Source organism: Coregonus lavaretus (assembly GCF_964263955.1).
Source record: "Coregonus lavaretus genome assembly, chromosome: 13".
NCBI lineage: Eukaryota > Metazoa > Chordata > Actinopteri > Salmoniformes > Salmonidae > Coregonus > Coregonus lavaretus.
This window is the reverse complement of record NC_140000.1, coordinates 19,959,990-19,981,051: the sequence shown is the minus strand read 5'-3', so window position 1 is coordinate 19,981,051 and position 21,062 is coordinate 19,959,990. Positions and strand designations below refer to the sequence as shown.

Sequence of the window (21,062 nt, the reverse complement as noted above, 5' to 3'; positions counted from 1 at the left end):
ACTAAGCTACCTGCCTACCTACCTACCTACGTAAATATTTCCCCATGGAGACATTTTCCAGCTTGCAGATGTCAACATTAAGACCGCCAATGACACATTATCTTGAAAATGGTGCAAACATTTCTGATAAAGTTGTTGGAGGCAGTTTGCTCAAACTGCTGTCTGCATCACATTACCACTAATTACTACCATTTACAGAGCCATACTACCGTATTTGACTACCGTATTTTTTGTTGTTGCAGTTTTATAATGCTATTCTACACATTTTGTCATGAGGCTAATATAGCACATTTCCTGCAATTCTACACTTTTGCCATGGGTCATAGAGAAAATGTTGCAGTTTAAAAAGCTAATTTTCTGCTTTTGTTTACATTTTGCCATGAGGCTGAGAGAGAATTTTGACGTTCCTGCTATTCTACACATTTTGCTATCATATGCTATCTGGGGGGGTTGGTGCCTGTAGGTCGGGGCCCCAGGGCCCATTCAATAATCTGGCCCTGACCATACATGACTGAGAGACAGATACCTATGGAGCAAACTTAATATTTTTATACCGCTAGCAGAGATGTGACTATTGGAAAGAAAAAGGGGGAAAGCTATGAGAACTTTCCTCTCCCTGTCTCCTTTCCTTTCTGAAATGATGTGTAAGAACTGGATAGGTGAAAGTTAACTCTTGGTAGTCATCATTGGTCTGTTCTTTCATGTCAATGCAGTAAGGACAGGAGACGAGGAGCCATGTTAGAGTGAGATGCACCCACTTTCTCTTTGGAATTTATTTAGTTGTTTTGTCTGGTAATGATATCCTGTTGGTGATGAAATGCATATTCTCATTTTGGAATACAGGCCATTTACCATTTCAATTATCTTCCGATGAGCTTAATGTCATAACAGGTTCATGGACAGTCTGACTATTAGCCTAGCATGGCACTTCATATCCTCATCTCCCATGGACACAACTGGGGACAGTTTTTTAGGACGTTTATTTCAGATCCAAATGATCCTGTGATTGTGTTCTCTTCTCTATTTATAAGAAACTGTCATACCAATGTTATACTGACACTGTCAAATAAGGTGCTACCAAAACTTCAAATCAATATTCATTTTGAAGGTCAATAACCACCATCTAAAGGCCATCAATCATGTTGTAGTGCAGTAATGGCATCTTTCGACATGACAACCATCTAACACTTACATATAGAGCATTATTGAAGAATATATTACATAGGACCTGACAGTCACAAACAGTTCCTGACATAACAGCAAACAATACAGAATCCAAGCTATATTAAGCCTGTCTCCTTTCAGTGGAACCTTCCATCTAATTTCTCATAGGACTAGGATCAGCGATTTCTGGTAGTGTCTGTTGTCACATGTTGGGTTGTGTGGGGAATACATATATGTATATTTTCATCCATTTGTCCCCTGACACCACAGAAATAGACTGTCATTTCTAATTCAACTTGGCATTCATTTGATCTGTGGCAGGTGTGATTCTTCCGGACAGGACCCACCGCAGCTTCTGGCCCAGGGAGTCCTCAGGGAATTGCATTCAGTTTACACCAGAGCATACAGTACTGAAGAAGACAGGATAGTACTGTATGAGTGCTTAAAATTGCACAGCTATCTGTAGGCTCTTCGGCAACTGTTCTCATTTTTTATACTGAGTTCACGCTTCTGAGTTCACTGAGTTCATGTTTATACTGTATATACAGTGAGGGAAAAAGGTATTTGATCCCCTGCTGATTTTGTACGTTTGCCCACTGACAAAGACATGATCAGTCTATAATTTTAATGGTAGGTTTATTTGAATAGTGAGAGACAGAATAACAACAAAAAAATCTAGAAAAACGCATGTCAAAAATGTTATAAATTGATTTGTATTTTAATGAGGGAAATAAGTATTTGACCCCCTCTCAATCAGAAAGATTTCTGGCTCCCAGGTGTCTTTTATACAGGTAACGAGCTGAGATTAGGAGCACACTCTTAAAGGGAGTGCTCCTAATCTCAGCTTGTTACCTGTATAAAAGACACCTGTCCACAGAAGCAATCAATCAGATTCCAAACTCTCCACCATGGCCAAGACCAAAGAGCTCTCCAAGGATGTCAGGGACAAGATTGTAGACCTACACAAGGCTGGAATGGGCTACAAGACCATCGCTAAGCAGCTTGGTGAGAAGGTGACAACAGTTGGTGCGATTATTCGCAAATGGAAGAAACACAAAATAACTGTCAATCTCCCTCGGCCTGGGGCTCCATGCAAGATCTCACCTCGTGGAGTTGCAATGATCATGAGAACGGTGAGGAATCAGCCCAGAACTACACGGGAGGATCTTGTCAATGATCTCAAGGCAGCTGGGACCATAGTCACCAAGAAAACTATTGGTAACACACTACGCCGTGAAGGACTGAAATCCTGCTGCGCCTGCAAGGTCCCCCTGCTCAAGAAAGCAAATATACAGTGCCGTCTGAAGTTTGCCAATGAACATCTGAATGATTCAGAGGAGAACTGGGTGAAAGTGTTGTGGTCAGATGAGACCAAAATTGAGCTCTTTGCCATCAACTCAACTCGCCGTGTTTGGAGGAGGAGGAATGCTGCCTATGACCCCAAGAACACCATTCCCACTGTCAAACATGGAGGTGGAAACATTATGTTTTGGGGGTGTTTTTCTGCTAAGGGGACAGGACAACTTCACCACATCAAAGGGACGATGGACGGGGCCATGTACCGTTAAATCTTTGGTGAGAACCTCCTTCCCTCAGCCAGGGCATTGAAAATGGGTCGTGGATGGGTATTCCAGCATGACAACGACCCAAAACACACAGCCAAGGCAACAAAGGAGTGGCTCAAGAAGAAGCACATTAAGGTCCTGGAGTGGCCTAGCCAGTATCCAGACCTTAATCCCATAGAAAATCTGTGGAGGGAGCTGAAGGTTCGAGTTGCCAAACCTCAGCCTCGAAACCTTAATGACTTGGAGAAGATCTGCAAAGAGGAGTGGGACAAAATCCCTCCTGACATGTGTGCAAACCTGGTGGCCAACTACAAGAAACGTCTGACCTCTGTGATTGCCAACAAGGGTTTTGCCACCAAGTACTAAGTAATGTTTTGCAGAGGGGTCAAATACTTATTTCCCTCATTAAAATGCAAATCAATTTATAACATTTTTGACATGCATTTTTCTGGATATTGTTGTTGTTATTCTGTCTCTCACTGTTCAAATAAACCTACCATTAAAATTATAGACTGATCATGTCTTTGTCAGTGGGCAAACGTACAAAATCAGCAGGGGATCAAATACTTTTTTCCCTCACTGTAGCTATGGTCATTAAACCTCATACTGAAAGTATGAGAACAGGAAGCTGTTTGTGTAAGTGTGTACTGTTTTACCAACACAGCTTTTTTCTTACACAAGATGAGACATTGTTTGCTCTGTTGTAACAGACCTATGACAGACAGGAATGACAGAGCTATTTTGGGGGATCGTCAAATGATTAACCCGGGTTAATAATTAATCATAGAGAGTGGAACCAAATATCATGGGCAAATAGTTGTCATTTCACTTTTCTCCTCATCCTCTTTGTGAGAAAGACATAAAGAAGTCCTCCTACCTGTCTAGCAGAGAAGCAGGCACAATGAGCAAGCTCACTTTAGTTGCAGGTAAAAATATTTTCAATATGTTCATGTATATTCTGTTTGTGTAATGTGCAACCTCTCTTTATCTGTGCTTGACTCTAAATCTGTGCTCGTCAAGGTCTGTGCTTGGCTCTTTGCCACTTGGGTGAGTTTCCACTTTTTCCCACACAGATTCTATCAACATGAGACATTTTGTTATTCAAATTGTCACTTAATATTCATGAAGAGAATGATGTTTCTATCAGTCTCTGTCATCTGAAAGGGTTATATAAGGAAGATACTACAATGAAGTTGTGTCACCCTGGGAACTTTTGACACTGGCCATGTCCGAATACCCATACTAGTGTGAAAAATATATATATTTTATTGCATGTGAAATTTTCAAAATAGTACTCCTAATACGCAACTCCCGCCATTTGTTAATTTTGGTACAGCGTGTCAATTTATCTGATTATCAGCTGTCAAACAAGTGAGTCGGAAAATATGAGTATGCAGTTTAAGTATGTAGTACGCTAGCATGGGTATTCGGACACGGCCAGTGACTCCGCAAAAAACATATATGATAGACAATGCATTTGGTTCCTGTCTAAGGCTCTAGCTCCGAAGTGGCGGAATGCACATTAATTATTGCAAACTCCATTATACCAAAGAAGTCTAAAGGAAATTAGTGGGTGGGATTTGACAATAGGGAGCGCTATGATGCAAAGGTATACAACAGTGTTCCTGGGTTCTAATCCAAAATGGTAGACCAAACATCTCTAAAATGCTTTTTCAACTAAGCTAATGCATTACAAAGGCATCAAAGACATCAGTAAAAATTCCATCCTCCTGTTATCATCTTAAGCTCTCCCTTTCCCTTCCTAAGGTCCGTTACCTAAAGGAAAAGGGCTTTGGAGGGGCCATGGTCTGGACTCTGGACCTAGATTACTTTGCTGGACAGTCTTGTGGACAGGGAAAATATCCCCTGATCAGCTGTCTTCGAAAACTCCTCAACATTGGTAAATCACATTTGAACAATTCCTTACTTGTCCAAATGTACTGAACCAGCATATAAACGCAACATGCAACAATTTCTAACATTTAACTGAGTTACAGTTCATATAAGGAAATCAGTCAATTGAAATTCATTAGGCCCTAATCTATGGATTTCACGACTGGGAATACAGATATGCATCTGTTGGTCACACATATCCTTGCAACATGGGGCCTTGCATTATCCTGAAACATGAGGTGATGGCGGTGGATGAATGGCACAACAATGGGCCTCAGGATCTCGTCACTGTATCTCTATGCATTCAAATTGCCATCGATAAAATGCAATTGTGTTTCGTTGTCCGTAGCTTATGCCTGCCCATACAATAACCCCACCGCCACCATGGGGACTCTGTTCACAACGTTGACATCCGCAAACCCCTCGCCTACATTACCCCATACACGCTGTCTGCCATATGCCCGGTACAGTTGAAACCGGGATTCATCCATGAAGAGCACACTTCTCCAGCGTGCCAGTGGCCATCGAAGGTGAGAATTTGCCCACTGAAGTCATAATAAACCATGGGATTTATGTCAGTTGCTAGTTCTTAACAGGTGAAAGATTCATTTTCGAATGATTATGCTAGCTAGATAGCTATTGCGGCATACAGAATCAAGCTAACGAGCTAGCTTAAAAATAGCTTGCAAAATAACTTTACCTAATCGATTTTGGTAGCTAGTATCAGACTACAACGCTAGAGTTACAAACTCTTAATAACAATGACTTGGACAATAGCTTTCAAAAACAAATTAAAAAGAAGAAAAAAGGCTTGCTACCTAGTCATAGAAGAAATACATTTAAACATACCCTCCATGACAGCCAACAGCTGGTGTTCTTTGATGGACATTGCAATCAGTTGTAACCTGGTAACGCACATCATGATTGACAGGTGGTTGCGCCAGACAACATAGCTGTCACCAACCAACCAGTGTAGAGTATGCTACGTTCGGGGGGGGGGGGGACAGATTCCAACATCTGTAAAATGTAATACTTCCCCCCAAAAAACAAATCCTCCTCTAAATATGGTATTTTACAGTTAATACCGTCAATGGCACTCACACTGCCAGGTCTCTGGCCTCCTCCCTATAGGCTGTTTCATCATTGTCAGTGATCAGGCCTACCACTGTTGTGTCGTCAGCAAACTTAATGATAGTGTTGGAGTCGTGGGTGAACAGGGAGTACAGGAGGGGACTAAGCACGCACCCCTGAGGGGCCCCAGTGTTGAGGATCAGCGTGGCAGATGTGTTGTTGCCTACCCTTACCACCTGGGGGCGGCCCTTCAGGAAGTCCAGGATCCAGTTGCAGAGGGAGGAGTTTGGTCCCAGGGTCCTTAGCTTAGTGATGAGCTTTGTGGACACTATGGTGTTGAACAATGAGCTGTAGTCAATGAACAGCATTCTCACATAGGTGTTCCTTTTGTCCAGGTGGGAAAGGGCAGTGTGGAGTGCGATTGAGATTGCGTAATCTGTGGATCTGTTGGGGCAGTATGCGAATTGGAGTGGGTCTAGGGTTTCCGGGATGATGGTGTTGATGTGAGTCATGACCAGCCTTTCAAAGCACTTCATGGCTACTGACGTGAGTGCTACGGAGCGATAGTCATTTAGGCAGGTTACCTTCACTTTCTTGGGCACAGGAACTATGGTGATCTGCTTGAAACATGTAGGTATTACAGACTCGGTCAGGGAGAGGTTGAAAATGTCAGTGAAGACACTTGCCAGTTGGTCCACGTCCTGGTAATCCGTTTGGCCCCACAGCCTTGTGAATGTTGACCTGTTTAAAGATCTTGCTCACATCGGCTATGGAGAGCGTGATCACACAGTCGTCCGGAACAGCTGGTGGTCTCATGCATGCTTCAGTGTTGCTTGCCTCGAAGCGAGCATAAAAGGCTTTTAGCTTGTCTGGTAGGCTTGAGTCACTGGGCAGCTCACGGCTGGGTTTCCCTTTGTAGTCCGTAATAGTTTGCAAGCCCTGCCATATCCGACGAGCGTCAGTGCCGGTGTAGTAGGATTCAATCTTAGTCCTGTATTGACGCTTTGCCTGTTTGATGGATCGTCTGAGGGCATAGTGGGATTTCTTATAAGCATCCGGATTAGTGTCCCGCTCCTTGAAAGCGGCATCTCTAGCCTTTAGCTTGGTGCGGATGTTGCCTGTAATCCATGGCTTCTGGTTGGGATATGTACGCATGGTCACTGTGAGGATATCAGAACAGTATCAGAGATCAATATCAGAGATCCTGGTGTCAGCACTGTGTGAATTTGTATGCTTGTGTGTGTGAATGAAGCTGGATAAGGCTGACAGTATGACCCTTTGAACTGCAATGGGGAGTCATTATGGTGACCTTCCAGTAGATAAGAGGGCTGTTACAGTCCTGTGTTGTTCTGTTCCTGGTTAATTAAACCTTGTCAGCTTAGCACACCTCTACTGCCTCTATGGACCACAGGATGGATGTTACCACCACATGTCACTAACACTGGTAGCTATGATAGATTCATTGATTTCAATACTGAACAAAAATATAAACGTAACATGCAACAATTTCTAATATTTTACTGAGTTACAGTTCATATAAGGAATTCAGTCAATTGAAATAAATTCATTAGGCACTAATTTATGGATTTCACATGACTGGGCAGGGGTGCAGCCATGGGTGGGCCTTGGAGGGCATAGATCTACCCACTTCGCAGCCAGGCCCACCCACTGGGGAGCCAGGCCCAGCCAATCAGAATGAGTTTTTCTCCTCAAAAGGGCTTTATTACAGACAGAAATACTCCTGTATTTCAGCTCATGAAACATGGGACCAACACTTTACATGTTGCGTTTATATTTTTGTTCAGTGTAGTTAACACTGGTTTCCTCCTCCTCCTTCTCTCTCTCTCCCTTTATCTATTTTCAGGGTGATTATTCATGATACGATTCATTAATACAGACCACATAGAGAATTCAATAAATCTGATTTTTTATATCAATAAAGACTTTTGACAAGTCCCTCTGTGCACCTTCTGTGACATCTGGGAGATTTTAACCCACTTAACCCCAAACTTCTCCAAGTTTTCACGATCATTGTAAAGCCCTAGTTATTTTGTTCCTGAAGATTATTATTTATTTAATGTGATTAGTGATTCATTTACAGTATGTGCCTCATTTTAACGTCAACCCTGTTATGTGAACTGAACTCTCATTTTAATATAGTGGAACATTGAACATTAATAGTCAAATCAGTGTAAAAGCAGGTGAGCTGGTGGGCATTTTCTGGTGTTTTGTGGTGGGAAACTGAGTGGGTCGAGCATAACACGTCAACCTGTTACCCATAGACAGAAAGGCTAGAAAGGTTTTAACAAAAAAAAGTATTTATTTTTTTAAGCTTGCATTCAATTGCCACTCCCTGTTGAACACACACAAGCTTCCATTCCCTCTATCACACGGGGATTTCTGGCTGATTTAAGATGAAGTCGTCAACCTTGTTATTGTCAATCCTGTTACTTTATAACCCTGTGAATTCCGAACAACAGTAAACAGCAAATACTGTACACTGAACATCACAATAATTCCAATGCTTTACACAGACATGCATTGTGTAGTTATTCTAAACACATTTCTATACCTTGTTATCTTGCTTTATCTTGCTACCCTGCTTCATAAACAATGTCTGTTACTTGAAGTGGGTAAAAACAATTATGTGTCAACATTTGTATAATTTGATAAATGTCTGTTTTTCCCCACAAGGTTCAAGGCAAATCCACAAATCTTACTCTCCCTTTATTAGAACTCTTACCGGCTCAGGAATATACAGATTTTAGGTGGGATGGAACAACCCCTAAGTGAATTCATACCTCTGAGTATATGATATTCGGAACATTACATGACTCTATCAATGTGGCTGCCTCAAGCTCGAGTTTACTGTAGCTACAGGAGAATGGTCAGGAGAATTGATTTGTATATAGCGTAATGACTGGCTTAGCCCACTACTTGTGACCCTACTAACAAGTATCTTCTTGACCCCTTTAGCACAATGGTAAGATGAATGGGCTTGATGCATTATTGATTCCACCTGTCTGCACTCTGTTGCCATATACACCTAGTGTACAAAACACTGCTATTTCCATGACATAGACTGACCAGGTGAATCCAGGTGACAGCTATGATCCCTTATTGATATCACCTGTTAAATCTTCTTCAATCAGTGTAGATGAAGGGGAAGAGATAGGTTAAATAATGGTTTTTAAGCCTTAAGACAACTGATACATGGATTGTGTACCATTCAGAGGGTGAATGGGCAAGACAAAATATTTAAGTGCCTTTTAATGGGGTACAGTATTAGGTGCCAGGGGCACCAGTTTGAGTGTGTCAAGAACTGCAACGCTGCTGGGTTTTGCACGCTCAATAGTTTCTCTCTCGTGTGTATCAAGAATGGTCCACCACACAAAGGACATCCAGCCAATGGCAGGCCAGTGGTCGAAAACATGTAATTGATGAAAGAGGACAGAGGCTGACACGAATTGTGCAGAGAAACAGACTGGCTACTGTTAGTCAACTGACAGTTCAGTACAACATTGGTGCCCAACGACTGGTGCCCAAAGACTGGTGCCCAAAGAAACTGCGATTGCAGTGGGCTAAGGAACGAAAACACTGGACACTGGAGAATTGGAAAAACATTGCCTGGTCTGATGAATCCCAGTTCCTGCTGTTTCATGCTGATGGGAGGACTAGGGTATAGAGAAAACCAAACAAGTACATAAATAATAAATATAAAATAAATAATTGGTCATTTAGCAGACGCTCTTATCCAGAGCGACTTACAGGAGCAATTAGGGTTAAGTGCCTTGCTCAAGGGCACATCGACAGATTTTTCACCTAGTCGGCTCGGGGATTAGAACCAGCGACCTTTCGGTTACTGGCACAACGCTCTTAACCACTAAGCTACCTGCCGCGTGTGAACATTGCAGGCTGGTGTTGGTGTGGGGTATGTTTTCATGGCACACATTGGGCCCCTTGATAAAAGTGGAGCAACATTTGAATGCCACAGGATATCTTAACATCATTGCCAATCAGGTGTATCCCTTCATGACAGCAGTGTATCCATCTGCGAGTGGAGTTTTTCAGCAGGATTATGCCCCATGCCACAAGGCTAGGATTGTCCAGGAATGGTTCCACGAACATGACAGTGAATTCAGCTTACTGCAGTGGCCTGTCCAGTCACCAGATCTCACTCCAATTGAGCATCTGTGGGATGAGATGGAATGAGCTATTCGGAGTAGAGATCCACTACCAGCCAATTTAACACAACTGTGGGAAGCATTGGAGTCAACATGGGCCAACATCCCTGTGGAACGCTTTCGAAACCTTGTAGAGTCCATGCCCTGACCAATTGAGGCTGTTCTGAGGACAAAAGGGCGTGCAACTCAATATTAGGAAGGTGTTCCTAATGTTTTGTACACTCAGTGTATTATAATATACTGTAGTTGTGCTTCGGTTTTCAAACCTGAATGGCTGAGGTGAATGCATGAATAGTAAGTACAATACAAATTATGTTTTTCTCCATGACATGCACTGAATGTAACAGTCCTCTGGACTGTTGTCTTTCGAGTGAAACGGCCAACCATTTTATTGTACCACCTACTGCATCTGTACATTGTTTTGTAATTTGACAGTTCTGTATAGTGATTTGTGGCTATGGAGATCATCTCATGCAGCCTGGCATTGTAAGGACACAGTGTTGCATGGAAAAGCAATCTGTAGGCAGACAGCAGGCAGTGTGACATAAGCAGCATGGTGTATATATCAGGGGACACCCAAGGGTTTTAATGGTTTGTAGAAAGTTGTGGAACGGCGCTTAAAATTAGTTTGCCTTTCCATTTTATAGTAATTGAAATAGAATGGCATGTGCTTAACTGTTGCTGTATAACTGGATATCCAAAGTTGGCAGAAACCTGTTGCAGCCCAGTTGATTCTGTTCTGCCTCCCTCTGGACCTCTTGGATACAACGAACCATTCATGTAAGCTCGCAAGATCAGGGTGGCTCCGAAGGCTACCTCTGAACTTCCTTAGCCATGGTGCTTAATGCTGTAGATTAGGCCCAGAAAACATGTGTCTTTTCTGGGTAAAGTAATCCTGAAGGATTTGATCCCTTCAACCCTTGGCTTCCATAAAAGTTTTGTCTCAGGTTGGGCTTGGCCCCTAATTCAAGTGCCTCTTCCCATGCTTCAACAATGTCCTCAAAATGTCAAAGATGGGCGTACAGTCAGAGGGGAGACATTTTGGTGGTGCTGTTTAGCCTGTCACTGTCTTCACCTGACAGAATGAGTAGGTCAGTCTACATACTCCTTAGTACCGCTCATTTCCAGGTCTGCTCTCCCTCAGCCCTCCGAACTTACAGATGTACTTACTGTCAGCACCAGTCATCTACCGTCACCTCCAGTCTCTTTGGTCTGGTCCACACTGGGGGCGTCAGAGTCCTGCTCTCCGCTGTGGGGGCCCTGGTGGGCGGACAGGCGGTCCAGAGACCTGGGCGACATATCAATGTCCCTTCTCCTATAGCACCAGCACATGGCCAGGTCGGCCCGGAACGAGGGCGTGTAGAAGCCATAGATGACCGGGTCAAAACATGTGTTCAGGTTGCCGAAGACAAACAGGGCGTGGTGGATGTATTCAGGCGTGACCTGCAGCATCTCCGGCTGGAACCAGTACCAGATACCCAGGAGGTAGTAGGGCGTCCAGCAGACCACGAAGGACATCACGATGATGATGGTCATCTTTAGAGTCTTCATTCGTGCTTTGGGGATCATGTCTGTACCACTGCGTCTCAGGCAGGACTCGCCAGCTGGAAAAGTATGGCACTGGTTAGTAGCATCCTAAAGCTAATGCAGCTATCATATCTCTCCTAAACATTGTCAATGTATAATTAATGTTGGAACAGCATATAGGCCTCCTGAGGTTGCCATTTTGGCCATGCAAGTATTGTGGTTGCCAGATTGGAATAGCTAGCTTGTACCTTTGTTCCTGTGGAGTTGCTGATTGATCTCAATGAGGATGCGTGTGTAGCAGAAGCTCATGACCAGCAGCGGGAACACGTAGAGAGTGACGAAGTAGAACATGTTGTAGACCGTCTCTTGCCATCGCTCTTTGAAACTGCCATGGGTTACACACTGGGTGAAGTCTACGCCCTCGGCCTTGATGGCCCGGAAGATGAACAGCTGGGGAACAGGAAGTCAATGAGTAACAACAACCACAACATCTAAGATGTATGACAATCCACCTACTGTAAATACAGTAGTACCTTTCACACAGGTATACACTCGGCTACTACAGTACTACTTTAGGTTGTGTTGGGGATCATTTCATCTGCCTTCAAAGTATAACACTCAGTTGAGGTGTTGGCTGCTATTTTGTGCCAGAGCACTGGCCAGAAAGGGGTGGTTTAATGAGAAAATGCAGTGGCTGAGTCATGTCTGCAGTCTTTTCTGATGAATTAATGCAGTGGTCAGTAGCATTTTATTGAATGCTTGTCACAATAACTTTCAAGGTGGATCCATATTCTGAAATGGCTTTCAAAATGATTTGGGGACATAAATCACCATGACAGACATATATAAATATTGAATTGATTTATGGTTTACAATTTTATAATTGTATCCAATCTGAGTTGGGGGCAGAGTTGTGTTAGTTTTTTGCACCAATGCAGTTTTACTTGTTTTCCAATTCCCTATGTATTAACAAAACATTTGATTGTTTTCCGTGTTTAAATACTTGCTTTTACAACATCTCCCTCCTTCCCCGGCTGATGTTGCACTTTCCTAATTCTCAGTAATATAATCACATTTCACACTCTGGGGGGCACAATGAACTAACTAATATCAGCATGCTAGGAATTTAAAGATTTTTTCGCTGAAATGCCTCCTCATTTCCAGGAAGACTCCAGAAGGCATATCCCTATCTGTCTATCTACCCCCTTGTCCTTGCCCCTCTGCTGCATACGGGCGGTGATTACGTGGGACCTCTGACGGTGCGGCACTGATAAGTAAATCCTGTCACGCCCCTCTGCACTCTGCAACCCTGAAAATTAAATTACAGGGGAAGAGCCTGAGGCGAGACGTTCAAGATACTCATGCTCTGTGGTGAATCACTCGCCTAGCAGCAGGTGCACTGATAAAACTCACAGCAGCCCCAGCGCCACTCTGACAGCAAATTAGGCTTATTTGTCTCCTCAGATTCATAAATCTATCCTCATGAGGGACAGTTTGCACAGATGGGAATGAGGAGGCATTTCAGCGAAAAAATCTTTTAATTCCTAGCATGCTGATATTAGTTAGTTCATTGTGCCCCCCAGAGTGCCATTTCCCCCCCTTTCAACCTCCTGTCCCACACCCTGACACTCTCCCCCCTTCAAGCGCAGTCACTCTGCTGCTTGAAGTAAGTCATCCAAACAATGTAGAGAAGCCTGGACTATTTTGAAGTTGTGGTGCAGTAGTATACCATTATTCTTTGAAACCATTTCACATACTGTGCAGGAATATACCCAAGAACAATCCTAACTACATTAAGCTATGTACTGTATAGTGTATTTCCTTAGGCTACATTATAAATCAGATGACTTATATACAGTATATATATATTTTTTTTTTACAGGACAAAAAGATGCCCCGCAGTGTGATCTTGAATTGGTTGTAGCCCAAAACATATTCAAGATCACACTGTGGGGCATGTTTTTTTTCTTCTCTTAATTAAAAAAAAATTATATTACAAGGCATAAACCACTGTGAAGTTCTGAGGAAATATTTGATTTCCCTGTCAAAGCAAATCAATGAACTCGTCCATCCACATTTCACTCTACACCAGCTGTCCTCACAGACCAGTGCACCATTAACTATCGCTTTCACATAATCCTTAATGCACTGTTTTTGTTTTTCAGGAAAGCATTTTTCACAGGATTGTGTTTTTGATCCAAGGAACACATTGCCAAAGAGCCAGGGAGATCCCCAGCCTAAATTCATTAAATCCCCAGCTAGGTCCATCAGTATGCGTGTACAGTAGGCAAAGAGTTGTTTCAGTTTCTGGATGAGATGACAGTTGAGTACAGCACACCATGCAGGAACAGAATCGTAGGTAATGCCTCCTCGTTAATCACTGTGTGTGTATGTGTGTGTTTTAGATGTACGCTTGACCTTGACCAGATTAATTCAGTATCTGTCACAAATGGTGACCTCAGCCATCCTTTCCCCTGTCATCTCCCATCATCCACTGGGTCGAGAGTGTGAACTGGTACTTGAAACATCTGTGCAAACTGATTGATTATGTCTACACTCCCGCTCAGCCCAGTCAAAGCTCTTCTCTGTCCTGGCACCCCAATTGTGGAACGAGCTTCCCCCTGAAGCTAGGACAGCAGAGTCCCCCCCCATCTTCCGAAAACAACTGAAACCCTGTCTCTTCAAAGAATTTCTTAAATAAGACATCTTAGTCTCTCCCCCCCAACCCAAAAAATAAAAAATGAATTGCACTTGTCTTTTCCTACTAGCACTGAATTTGCTGTTAACTACTGTATTGAGTAAAAATGTACTTACTACAACTGTGATAAGCTATCTTATTTTTTTTGTGATTACGATCTTGTCTCATCACTGCAACTCCCCAACGGGCTTGGGAGAGGCGAAGGTCGAGTAATGCGTCCTCCGAAACATGACCCGCCAAACCGCGTTTCTTAACACCCGCTCACTTAGCCCGGAAGCCAGCTGCATCAATGTGTCGGAGGAAACACTGTTCAACTGACGACCAAAGTCAGCCTGCAGGCGCCCGGCCCGCCACAAGGAGTCGCTAGAGCACAATGAGCCAAGTAAAGCCCCCCAGCCAAACCCTCCCCTAACCCGGATTACACTGGCCAATTGTGCGCCGCCATATGGGACCCCCGGTCACGGCCGGTAAGGACACAGCCTGGGATCGAACAGCAGGCTGTAGTGACGCCGCTACAATGTGATGTAGTGCCTTAGACCGCTGCACCATTCGGTAGTCCCTCAACTAGCTATCTTAAGGTTAATGCACTTACTCTAAGTAGCTTTGGATAAAAGCATCTGCTAAATTACTAAAATGTAAATATAAATGTCTAAGTGCCTTGACAAACCCACAGCTAGAGCTGCACTTGGCATGAACACGTCATCTCAACAACATACCAGGAATGAACAAAATCACTTTAACCTTTTACAGGAATTTACCTTGAAGTTCTTGGTGTGCCACACTATTTATAGTAAACAAGGCTACCTGGGTTTTAACTCACCTGTGGTAAGGCCAGAAGCACGCTAAGGCCCCAGGCCAAACCCAGCATCCTCTTGTTCCTGTGGTGGGAGTTGAGTGAGTCCAGCGGGTGCAGGATGGCGTGGTGCCTGTCCAGACTGACCACCACCAGAATGAAGGCTGACGAGTGCATGGCAAACAGCTTGAGGAAGCACAGCATCTTACACATGGCGTCTCCGCCATACCACTGCACCGTGATGTTCCAAATGGCGTCCAGTGGCATCACCACAAAGGTCATCATCAGGTCGGCGGTAGCCAGGCTCATGATGAGTGGTCGCAGGTGAGAAGCCAGGCGCCGGCCACGCCCCCGGCACACACTGACCAATAACGCAAGGTTGCTGCAGGCAGCAAATAGGAAGAGGATTAAGGTGGCGCAGACACGGAATTGGGCGGCTCGGGTGAAGGTGGGCGCCTCCCAGTCAACCAGAGGGGGAAACTGGGACATGTTTGAGAGGGCAGGTTGCATTGATCCGGTGGCACCCGCTAATGTAGGCCTCAGGAGGGACAGGTTGCCAGACATCCTGGGTTGGAAAAGAAAAGGGTTATATGAATGACTGTAGATTACAAAGTAAAACATGTATGTCATTATCGTCATTACATACATTATTATCATATACACATAAAAGTTTTTATGCGCCGTCAGTTATTCTATGTTGCTCTGGATAGGATAAGTGATTATTAATGTCACGATCGTCTATAAAGGGAGCAGACCAATACGCAGCGCGTTGAGTGAACATGATGACTTTAATAAAGAAAGCACGTAACTACAAAACAAAAGACGATAGTGAAGTCCAACAGTGACAAAATACTGAACCTGGAACAAAAACCCACAAACACAAGGTGAAAACAGACAGTATAAATATGGCTCCCAATCAGAGATAACGAGCCGACAGCTGACACTCGTTACCTCCGATTGGGAGTCACTGACCAAACACGGAAACAAAACCAAAACCAAACACAACAAATGAACACACCCTATACCCCACACACCCAAATGAATACACCCTGGCTCAAACAACACAGTCCCGGAGCCAGAGCGTGACAGTACCCCCCCCTAAAGGCGCGGACTGCGACCGCGCCTCAATACGGGCTAAACAAGGGAGGGCTGGGCGGGCATACCTCTTCGGCGGTGGTTCTGGCTCTGGTCGTGGTCCCCACCCCACCATAGTCACTACCCGCTTTCGTAGCCTCCTCCAACTGACCCCCACCGGATTAAGGGGCAGCACCGGACTAAGAGGCAGCACCGGACTAAGGGGCAGCACTGGACTAAGGGGCAGCACCGGACTAAGGGGCAGCACCAGACTAAGGGGCAGCACCGGACTAAGGGGCAGTACCGGACTAAGGGGCAGCACCAGGATAAGGGGCAGCACCGGACTCAATGGCGGATCCTGGCTGGCTGGCTCTGGCGGATCCTGGCTGGACGGCTCATGGCTGGCTGAAGGATCTGGCTGCTCATGGCTGGCTGACGGATCTGGCTGCTCATGGCTGGCTGACGGATCTGGCTGCTCATGGCTGGCCGACGGATCTGGCTGCTCATGGCTGGCCGACGGATCTGGCTGCTCATGGCTGGCTGAAGGATCTGGCTGCTCATGGCTGGCTGACGGATCTGGCTGCTCATGGCTGGCTGACGGATCTGGCTGCTCATGGCTGGCCGACGGATCTGGCTGCTCATGGCTGGCCGACGGATCTGGCTGCTCATGGCTGGCTGACGGATCTGGCTGATCCTGTCTGGCCGAAGGCTCTGGCTGATCCTGTCTGGCGGAAGGCTCTGGCTGATCCTGTCTGGCGGAAGGCTCTGGCCGATCCTGTCTGGCGGAAGGCTCTGGCTGATCCTGTCTGGCGGAAGGCTCTGGCTGATCCTGTCTGGCGGAAGGCTCTAGCGGCTCCTGTCTGGCGGAAGGCTTTAGCGGCTCCGGTCTGGCGGACGGCTCTGAAGGCTCATGGCAGACGGGCGGCTTATGCAGCGCTTGGCAGACGGACAGTTCAGACGGCGTTGGGCAGACAGGCAGTTCAGGCGCCGTTGGGCAGACGGGCAGTTCAAGCGCCGTTGGGCAGACGGGCAGTTCAGGCGCCGTTGGGCAGACGGGCAGTTCAGGCGCCGTTGGGCAGACGGCCGACTCTGGCCGGCCGAGACGCACTATAGGCCTGGTGCGTGGTGCCGGAACTGGTGGTCCCGGGCTGAGGACACGCATCTCAGGGCTAGTGCGGGGAGTAGCAACAGGGCATGCTGGACCCTGGGGACGCACATAAGGCCTAGTGCGTGGTGCCGGAACTGGTGGTCCCGGGCTGAGGACACGCATCTCAGGGCTAGTGCGGGGAGCAGCAACAGGCCGGACCGGGCTGGCGACGCGCACCGTAGGTTTGGTGCGAGTGGCAGGAACAGGCCGGGTCGGGCTGGCGACGCGCACCGTAGGCTTGGTGCGGGTGGCAGGAACAGGCCGGGCTGGGCTGGCGACGCACACCGTAGACTTGGTGCGGGTGGCAGGAACAGGCCGGACCGGGCTGGCGACGCACACTGTAGACTTGGTGCGGGTGGCAGGAACAGGCCGGACCGGGCTGGCGACGCGCACCGTAGGTTTGGTGCGAGTGGCAGGAACAGGCCGGGTCGGGCTGGCGACGCACACCGTAGACTTGGTGCGGGTGGCAGGAACAGGCCGGACCGGGCTGGCGACGCGCACCGTAGACTTGGTGCGGGTGGCAGGAACAGGCCGGACCGGGCTGGCGACGCACACCGTGGGCCTGATGCGTGGAGTAGGAACAGGCCGGTCCGTACTGGGAACACACACCACTGGCTTTAACTGGGGATCAGGAACGGGCCGGACCGGACTGGTAACACACATCAGTCTCTCACGCCGTGCCGCAACAACTTCCCTTCCTCTACTCGCCAATGGCTCCCGTAATCCGATAGCCTTCTCTCCACGTCTCTCTGTGGCAGCCTCCTGCTGCCCAGCCGCCCAAGCCATGTGCCCCCCCCAAAAAACTTTTTGGGGTTGCCTCTCGTCCCTCCGACGATGGCCCTGCCGACGCCGTTGTTCCTCTCTCCGTCGCCTCTCCACTGTCTCGCTCCGTGGACAGACGCCCACCCAGACCCTCCCCTAGACTGTATGCTGGTGCGCCCGGAGTGCGCACCTTTAGGGGGGGGTACTGTGACACTCTGGCTCCGGGACTTTTGTATTTGAGCCAGGGTGTATTTGTTTTGTTGGGTTTTGTTGTGGGGTTTGTTGTATAGGGTGTATTCGGTTGGTTGTGTTTTGGGTGAGTTAATTGTGGTGTCGTGTGACTCCCAATCGGAGGTAACGAGTGTCAGCTGTCGGCTCGTTATCTCTGATTGGGAGCCATATTTATCTGTATGTTTTCCTTTGGGTGTTGTGGGTTTTTGTTCCTGTACAGTCATATTCACTGTGGACTTCACGAGTCGTCTTTTGTTTTGTATTTTGTGCGTTATCAATTAAAGTCATGTTCGCTCAACGCGCTGCGCTTTGGTCCGCTTCCTTTCAAGACGGCCGTGACAATTAATGTAAAATAAGACTTCAGGCGACTGAATAAACAGCATACACTACATCAAGATGGTTGTTTTTAATTTCATCATTTAGTCCACCAAACAACTCATCAGAGAGAAGCGTACCCACTGGGCACACCACGATATTTCAACGTGGAAAATGTGGTAATATTTGGTTGAGACGTTGATCAATGAGATTACAACATATTCACCCACTCAAACAGATGGTTGAATTGCCAATGTGTTATCACTATGCTTTCAACCATCTAAAAGCACAACCAAATTCCAATGGAAAAACAATGTCTGATTTTTGGATTAATTGTCACCCAAATGTCTATCACTGCGCTTTCAACCATCTAAAAGCACAACCAAATTCCAATGGAAAAACAATGTCTGATTTTTTTATTAATTGTCACCCAAATGTCTATCACTGCGCTTTCAACCATCTAAAAGCACAGCAAAGTTAAAATGGGAATACAGTGTCAGATATTTTGTTTAATGTGTTATCACTGTGTTTAATTAATCTAATAGAAAACCAAATGACCTGTATTGCAGTTGAGAATACATTAATGCCGTTCGAGATTCTGTGCAGATTGTTACAGCAATTGTGAAGATCTCCATAGACCTGCAACGTGCTACGCATACTATCTTTAACATGCATGCTTTATTTGATTACATAAGAAGAAATGTATAGTTACAATAACCTCAAAATGTGCCAATGGACGTTTTACAAATTTTAAGGTTGAATGTAACATTAGTTTGCAAGATAGCCTAAACTTTAGGCTATTTACTGTATTACAAAAGTAATATTAAATTCTGTTTGGTTGACAACGCAACCAAATATCAACATTTAAAGGAGATGTATATACTGCTTGGATAGATAGATCTAAGCCACTGTCTTAATCCGATTCTTTAATTTATATTTTTGGTTGAGTTGGAGACGTGAATCCAACATATAATTTGTTAACCTTTGGACAAGTTAATAGGCAATTTATTGTATTTCAAAAGTGATATTGAATTGTTTTTGGTTGTCAATGCAACCAAATATCAACATTTGAAGGAGATGTATATTCTGCTTGGATAGTTCCATCTGTGCCACTGACTTAGTCTGGCTTTAATTCCAGTTTGTCTACAAATTAATAATTGATATGTTGGATTCACGTCTCCATCTCAATAAAAAATTGACGTTAAAGAATAAGACTAAATCAAATCATACTTTAAATGCACTTCAAACAAAGTTTGTATTTTCAATTTTTTGTTGAATTCTGGGTTTAATTGAAACAATAGCTGTTGATGACTTTGAAAATGCTATACAGGCCTAAATAGCATCATTGATGTTACAGTGGGGAAAAAAGTATTTAGTCAGCCACCAATTGTGCAAGTTCTCCCACTTTAAAAGATGAGAGAGGCCTGTAATTTTCATCATAGGTACACGTCAACTATGACAGACAAAATGAGAAAAATAAAACCAGAAAATCACATTGTAGGATTTTTAATGAATTTATTTGCAAATTATGGTGGGAAATAAGTATTTGGTCACCTACAAACAAGCAAGATTTCTGGCTCTCACAGACCTGTAACTTCTTCTTTAAGAGGCTCCTCTGTCCTCCACTCGTTACCTGTATTAATGGCACCTGTTTGAACTTGTTATCAGTATAAAAGACACCTGTCCACTACCTCAAACAGTCACACTCCAAACTCCACTATAGCCAAGACCAAAGAGCTGTCAAAGGACACCAGAAACAAAATTGTAGACCTGCACCAGGCTGGGAAGACTGAATCTGCAATAGGTAAGCAGCTTGGTTTGAAGAAATCAACTGTGGGAGCAATTATTAGGAAATGGAAGACATACAAGACCACTGATAATCTCCCTCGATCTGGGGCTCCACGCAAGATCTCACCCCGTGGGGTCAAAATGATCACAAGAACGGTGAGCAAAAATCCCAGAACCACACGGGGGGACCTAGTGAATGACCTGCAGAGAGCTGGGACCAAAGTAACAAAGCCTACCATCAGTAACACACTACGCCGCCAGGGACTCAAATCCTGCAGTGCCAGATGTGTCCCCCTGCTTAAGCCAGTACATGTCCAGGCCCGTCTGAAGTTTGCTAGAGTGCATTTGGATGATCCAGAAGAGTATTGGGACAATGTCATATGGTCAGATGAAACCAAAAAACTTGTCGTGTTTGGAGGACAAAGAATGCTGAGTTGCATCCAAAGAACACCATACCTACTGTGAAGCATGGGGGTGGAAACATCATGCTTTGGGGCTGTTTTTCTGCAAAGGGACCAGGACGACTGATCCGTGTAAAGGAAAGAATGAATGGGGCCATGTATCGTGAGATTTTGAGTGAAAACCTCCTTCCATCAGCAAGGGCATTGAAGATGAAACGTGGTTGGGTCTTTCAGCATGACAATGATCCCAAACACACAGCCCGGGCAACGAAGGAGTGGCTTCGTAAGAAGCATTTCAAGGTCCTGGAGTGTCCTAGCCAGTCTCCAGATCTCAACCCCATAGAAAATCTTTGGAGGGAGTTGAAAGTCTGTGTTGCCCAGCGACAGCCCCAAAACATCACTGCTCTAGAGGAGATCTGCATGGAGGAATGGGCCAAAATACCAGCAAC

At 45.3% G+C, this 21,062-nt stretch overlaps 1 protein-coding gene across 1 annotated transcript; it reads right to left on the bottom strand.

The window, feature by feature from the left end:
* Nucleotides 1-11,059: 11,059 nt before the first annotated feature.
* Nucleotides 11,060-15,552, bottom strand: LOC311139479 (gonadotropin-releasing hormone II receptor-like; the record flags this gene model as incomplete). The annotated part of the gene is made up of 3 exons (XM_084174362.1): nt 11,060-11,481; nt 11,653-11,854; nt 14,923-15,552. 3 exons carry the CDS (start codon nt 15,550-15,552, stop codon nt 11,060-11,062), a joined length of 1,254 nt encoding a protein of 417 aa, XP_084030488.1.
* Nucleotides 15,553-21,062: the final 5,510 nt, after the last annotated feature.